At 50.0% G+C, this 6671-nt stretch overlaps 1 protein-coding gene across 2 annotated transcripts; it reads right to left on the bottom strand.

Moving 5' to 3' along the window:
• Nucleotides 1–961: 961 nt before the first annotated feature.
• On the bottom strand, nucleotides 962–6028 carry LOC102381957 (pyrin domain-containing protein 1-like). 2 transcript variants are annotated; one of them, XM_025195629.1, is made up of 2 exons: nucleotides 5393–6028; nucleotides 962–3818 (listed from the first exon to the last, which is right to left on the bottom strand). In XM_025195629.1, exons 1-2 carry the CDS (start codon nucleotides 5653–5655, stop codon nucleotides 3731–3733), a joined length of 351 nt encoding a protein of 116 aa, XP_025051414.1. In that variant the 5' UTR covers nucleotides 5656–6028; the 3' UTR covers nucleotides 962–3730. The 2 variants fall into 2 exon arrangements, with proteins under 2 accessions (XP_025051414.1, XP_006039116.1); XM_006039054.3 differs by having other exon boundaries at nucleotides 962–3823; nucleotides 5393–6013.
• Nucleotides 6029–6671: the final 643 nt, after the last annotated feature.

The following is a 6671-nucleotide window of genomic DNA, read 5'->3' as shown; positions in this document are numbered from 1 at the left end:
TTGGACGCCTGGGGTCTTCCTCTGTGCATGTGCGTGTGGCCTGGACACCTGGGTCCCTATGTGGTAAAGCCCCTCTTACCCTATTCCCCGCGTATAACCCGCCCTCACATTTCCAGGCCCCCTACCCCGCCAAACTCTTCTTACCGCATTCCCCGTACAACACACACTTGCATTTCCAGCAGGTGTTTTTTGCCAGGTGCCTTTCCCTGGCCCCCGCTGCCTCTCTGCCGCCTGGCCGGACACCCGGGCTTCTCTGGGCCCTCCTGATCTAGTCTATGATTTGACTGGGGCTAGATGTAATGCGCACGAATGCACGCGTAGACGCACTCTACACTTCTACGTCCACCCCCAGGTCCTGCAGAAGGAGGCCCGGCCCCCCCTTCTTCGAGGTCTTCTGCAGGTTGCTGGATTGGGACTAGGGATTTTGGTGGGGTGTGCTGGCAGCACCCCTCAAAGCCCCCGTGGGCATGGAGATCGGCACCCAATGGCTTTGCCAGGAGCAACAAGGCAAAGCGACGCTCAGCGCGGTGAACCCAAGGAGCAGCTCATAAGCTCCCTTCCAGCCCGTACAATCTATGAATCTAAGAGTTAGGAAGGTAATTAGTGCATTACTTAAGGGCCCTGTGACATATTCCAATTTAAGCAGCATAGAAACCAGCTATAGTGTTGCTGCACCTCCTCAAGAGCTGATTTTAGAGCTGGCTGGCTCATTTTTTCAAAGCTGGATAGTCATTTTTACTGTGTGATAATCACTTTGTAGGCACAGCCAAGTGCAATTTATTGTGCCATTTGGCTGTTTGCTGCGTGATAATTACTTTGCACTTGTGGCAAGCCTCAGCTTCTTGCGTGATTCACCCGTTTGCTGTGTGATAATTGCTCTGCAGGCATAGCCCGTGTTGATTTATTGCACGGTTCACTTGTTCACTATGCAATAATTACTTTGCATGTGTGGCCGGTCTCAACTGATTGCGCCCTTCATTCATTCAGTCGCTGTGTGCTCATTATTTGCATGTTTGTCCAGTCTCAGTTTATTGCACGATTTGCCCGTTCACTATGCAATGATTACTTGGCACATGTGGCCAGTCTCAATTTATTACATGATTCACCTGTTCGCTGTGTGATGATAATTACTCTGCATGCCAGGCCAGTCTCAATTTATTGCAGTTTGCCTGTTCACTATGCAATAATTACTCTGCACGTGTGTCTGGTCTCAATCAATTATGAGATTCAGCCATTCACTGTGCAATCATTGCTTTACACGCCCAGCCGGTCTCAATTTATTGTGTGATTCACTCATTTGTTGTGTGATAATTACTTTGCATACATGGCTGGTGTCAATTTATTGTGCGATTTGCCCGCTCACGGTGTGATAATTTTCATGTGTGGCCAAGCTCAGTTTATGGGGCAATTCCCCTATTCTCTGTGTGATAACTAATTTGCATGTGTGGCAAGTTTCAATTTATTGCGTGATTCGCCCATTCACTATGCAGTGATTACTTTGTACGTGCGGCCGGCCTCAATGTATTGCGTGAATCACCTGTTCAATGTGTGATAATTACTTTGTGCGCATGGCCAGCTTAAATTTATCGTGCAAATCACTCATTCATTGCACGACAATTGCTTTGCACATGTGGCTGGCCTCAAGTTATTGCGTGATTCACCCCTCAGTTGGTAATATATGCACCATGTACCAGGGCCCTTAGTATAAGAGTGTGCCCTCTCTGCTGAGTAACCCAGGATGAGTACAGACTCCTGCCTCTGCAGCTTTCACTCTCTTGACCCACTGGTTCCCGAATGCGAGGGTTTGGGGTACAAGGTGTGGTAGCAGCCATGTTTATTGCTCCCCCCCATTTCCTCCCACCCTCGGCCATAATTATGCCTCCCCATCAAGGTGCACCTATTCCAGGCTTAGTGCCAGAGGCCACAACCTCAATGATATGCCCTCCCGCTTCTCCAGGTTCGGATAACCCCAATGGCTCTTCTTCCTCGGGGAACATATCGGCACATCCAGTTTGCTGCGCTGGACTTTTTTTGCCTTGACCAGGCATGAACGGCAAACAACAGCTCAACAATAGCTTTCGGCCAATAACGGTGTCCATATAGACGTCTTTCCTTTGTGTGTAGCTTGAAGAGGAAGATGTCACCATACAAGAATCCTTTCACGGGAGCCTTTAAGGCCTACGATGAATGTCACAGACGATTGGGGAACATCCCCATGGCCAAGGACAGCCTCCAATGGACTTGCTTTGAGCAGCTGGGCCCTAATAAGCAGGTTCAATCCTCGGTTGACTAGTTGATTGCTTGAGATCCCTTCCAGCCGTCACATCTCAATGATCTAGCCTGGTTTCCCACCTGCGGTGCATGAATCCTGGGTCAGCAAACTATGTCTAAGGGGTCCACGGAAGAAGACGTGACATATCATCAGTAATGATCTGCTTGTAGTCGCCATCCACACCTCCAGCTGGAATTTGGTCGGAGGCCCGCCAATGAAAGAAAAGGTTGGAAGCTGCTGAGCTAGACCCATAGACTTGGATGTAGCCAAAGCGTTGCACTTAGAGACAGGGGGAAGCTTAGGGCGAGGGCACGAGGGGCCTGCTGGGCTGAGCTGCCCAAAAGAGATGGGTTTAGGAGTAGCAGGGGTAGTAAATAGCGGGAGTAGAAGATACGCTGAAGGGTAGGGCTAGGATTTGGAGTAACCTCAACACATTGGAGGATTGGGCCAAAAGGAATCTCATGAGGTTCAACAAGGACAACTAGACCAACGTGTGGCAACTAGATCAATGTGAGACCAGTTCAATGAGGCCTACTTCAAATTAACAGCGTGTGTAGATGCACCCTGCTGTGCTTTTTGGGGGGGTTGAGGGGCCCTTGTACACACCACGTTTTTTGCCCTTTCTTGTCCTGCACCTGTGTGTCTGTTTACACCAGAGGGATTTCTGGACCCTTTAAAAGCCTTCCTGGTGCATTAACTAAAACTCCTCAGCCGTAGTTTATTTTGGCTCGCCAGGAAGTAAAGCGTCACGTCCGTGGATTGAACACAAAGGCACTCACAGTCGTAAGGAGCCTCTTGTCCACGAGATGGTGCTGCACCCTTCTTGTAGCTCAGGCCTTTGATTTCTTTCACTTTCGAATTGCTTCTGCTTTTTTTTTTCCTGGTGTGGTTTGCTCCCTGCTGGCAGGGCCCAGGCAGGGAGTGGGTGGGGGGCCCGGGCTCTAGAGCGGGCAGTGCTGGACCAACCTGCTCTCCTGTGGCACCGGTAGGGACCCAGCTTCATTCGTGCAAAAACCTACCGCATGTAAACACAGGTCCGATGCTCCCAAATAAACATGTTTAAATGTTATAAGCCTACTGAATTTAATAAGGATTAAAACCCGTGGTGTGTACAGGCGCCCTATAAGGGCTATTTTGGTCTCATGAGGTTCAGCAAGGGTAACTCGACCAACATGAGGCAGGGCCAGAGCTGAGGGGAGCAAGAGAGAACCAGAAGAGGAGCAAAGTTCAGGGGCAGCTCATTAGGAGAGATGTGGGTCATGTCCAGGCCTTCTCTGGCAGTGCCACTGATATATACAACTTCCTCTCTTTAGGTCCTCTCCAGCTCCCAAATGAGACACTTGTTCCTGCTCGCAGCACCTTGTAGAGGCAGACTTTGCACCGCCGGTCCCAGCCCAGCACCAGCTCGTACAGGGGGCGCATCTGATCCTGACGTGTATTGTACTCACTGCTTGGTGGTCAGGACTTCTCCATAGAGCAGGCCCAGGATGCCTTCCACCGCCATGATCTGCTGGATTCACTGGGCCTGGAAGCGGTCAATGAAAGGCTGCCCTGGGGGTGGTGGGAGAGGGGGGAGAGCAGACTGCAATTAGTGTGCAGTTATGCTATTTTGGTCCGGGGGCAAATTAGCACCGGATAATCCCTGAGAAGGATGTGGCCATCCTGCCTTTCCAGGGATTGAGATGCAGCTGCTTCTGGGGTGGGACTCTTTGTTAGCAGCCTTGCTTAGTGCCGAAATGCAGCTTCCTCTGGGCTTAGGTAGCTGGGGATAGCCCACAACCACCACTACCATCTCTCTGACTCCTGCTAATCTCTCCTCACTCCACTGGTGTGAATGACCCTCTCTGTTCTTTAACGGTCTCGACAGTCCACTGGTCAAGCCATCCTTTCTTTTGCAATGCTGGGGGCTGAGCAGCGCTGGGAGGGGTGGGTGGCAAAGAGCTACCCCATCCCAGCACCGCTCAGCTCCCAGCTCAGCTCCTGGGGGAGCTGGGAGCTGAGTAGTGCCAGGACTGGGGAAGTTCCCCATCCCCTCTGACCCCCTAGTGTAGGGGCTGTCCTGGGAGACAATTTCCTCCTGGACAGTCTCTACACATGCACTACTGCGCAGTTAATTTACTACCTGGATTTACTACCCAGATTTTTTGCCGCCCTTGTGTGAGCTGTATCTAGGCAATGCATAATGTGCACAAGGGCCCCAGGAGACCAAGCTACTGCTCAGTAAATATATGTACGTGTAGACAGCATCACATTACTGTGCAGTAGATAAGTCTGCCTCATTTCTTGTGCTTCTTAAAGCTTTAAACAGATGTTTTTTTCACCTAGTTCATTGTTCTGCTTTTTTTTTAGAGTTCATATGGACTATTTTTTTTGCTCCCTTTTGTGCTTTAAAAAAAAGATTATATGGACTATTTTCTTTGCTTCATCTGTTGTGCTTTTTAGAGTTTATGTGGACTATGTTTTGCTTCCTTTTGTGCTTTTTAAATGATTATATGGACTACTTGCTGTGCCTCATTTATTGTGTGTTTTAGAGTTTATACGGACTATTTTTGCCCCCTTTTGTGCTGTTTTAATGTTGATATGGATTACTTTCTCACTTAGTTTGTTCTGCTTTTATAGAGTGTGAACAGAATATTTTTTGCCTCCTTTTGTGCTTTAAAAAAAAAAAAGGCCCATTTTCTGTGCCTCGTTTGTTCTGCTTTTTTAGAGTTTATACAGAATTTTTTTTGCCTCCTTTTGTGCTTTTAAAAAAATTATTTAAAAATTCAAAAAAGGGAAATAGGGCACTGAGCAAAACAGGCAACCGATGGAGGAAGCGGCCCTGGGACCTCAAGGCGTGTTGGGTGCCAGGACCTTTGTGCTGGGTGCAGCTGGAGGAAGTCGAGGCCTGCCCCCGAGAGCACGGAGCTGCCTGGTTGCCGTTGCCCCAGAAAGTCGGTGGAGAATACGGCTCCAGGATGAGTTGAGGAGAAAGGGGATCGCCCAGCACTGATCCTAGGGGTGGCAGCAGGTAGCAACCCCAACCCTAACCCTCAGCCTAACCCATGCCCCTTGCCCCTCTCTAGTTTTGGATTCTCCCCCCACGGGTTTTCTCCATCCCGACCTGGATTTCTCACCTACCGTCGGAGTCTGAAGGCCAGATCCTTCCTGTTGATGGCCTCCAGCACAGCTATGGTCACCTCCATGGCATAGTCCTGCCCATAAAAACTGATCAGCATGTTCGTGAGGTCCAGGCGGTCTGCCTGCTCCAGCCGGCCCCGGGGGATATTCCTGCAGTCGTCCTTCACCGGGATGTCATCAAGTTTGAACTTGAACTCCTTGAATTTCTGCTCCTCAAGGTCCTCCAGGGCCTCTAGCAGGCTGTCCCGGATTGTCCTCTCCATGCCACCCTGCACCGAGCTGCTCTTGGCTCTGGGAAATCCCAGAAAGGAAATGAAGGCAGAAACGGGTGTGAAGCCAGCTCTCTCTGCCTCGTTCTCATCGTCTTGCTTCCTGCTGTAATTCAAGAAGTTTCACTTTGCATGTGCGGTCAGCGAAACTTATTGCACGGTGAGTTCATTGCATCAGTTATGGATCGTGTGGTTCTGGGGCCTCTGAAGGGAGCCAAACAAGCCATGTGAGAAATGGAAGATGAAGAGTGGTTCATTCCTATGCTAGAGTCTAATATATGGGATACGTCCTTTTTTGTAATGTATCTATCAGGATGCACTCAAATCGGACGCAGTTGAATCCACATGTAGATAAACCACTCGCACGTGTATCAAGGCCTTCAGCCGACCCTTCTTACAGCAGCAGCGAGACCCAGGCGGGGTCTGGTACGTCACTGTCTGCTGCCGAGGGGCACTTGCACACGGTACGTGTTGCTGACAGACACGTTAAGAAACGGGGTGAAAACCTGCCATTTTGCTAGGTTAGTTGTGTGAGCAAATACATATTGATGCTTTTTTTCATGGTAGATTTCCACCCTAGAGCTGGGCACATTATATTGGGTCGCTGCGTGGGCAGGGGCCTCTGAAGCGAGCCAAATAAAACACATGAGAAATGGAGGATGAAGAGAGATTTGTTCCTGTGTCCTTGTTAGAGTTTAATATATGGAATAGTAATTTTTTGTAATATATGTGTATGTGTGTGTGTGTGTGTGTGTGTGTGTGTGTGTCGCAGAGTACTTAGGTGCCCTGCTCCTTCAAGGGTTGAAACTGGTAGGGAGAGAGCCCTAGCAGTGAGTGGGGAGCCCCAGGTGCTGGTTACCGGGCCAGCCAGAATGAGTTAGTTGGCCCACACCTGCCGGCGGTCAGCTGACCAGAAGGGGCAGGGCCTGGCTCATATATAAACCCCAGGGCTGAGGCCAGGAAGGCAGTTCACTGCCAGCGGCCATGCGGGAAGCAGCCCTCCCAGAGGG

The sequence above is a fragment of the Alligator sinensis genome, unplaced genomic scaffold (assembly GCF_000455745.1).
Source record: "Alligator sinensis unplaced genomic scaffold, ASM45574v1 scaffold1579_1, whole genome shotgun sequence".
Classification (NCBI taxonomy): domain Eukaryota; kingdom Metazoa; phylum Chordata; order Crocodylia; family Alligatoridae; genus Alligator; species Alligator sinensis.
Note: the sequence above shows the minus strand (reverse complement) of the source record. Positions and strands in the feature narration are given on the sequence as shown.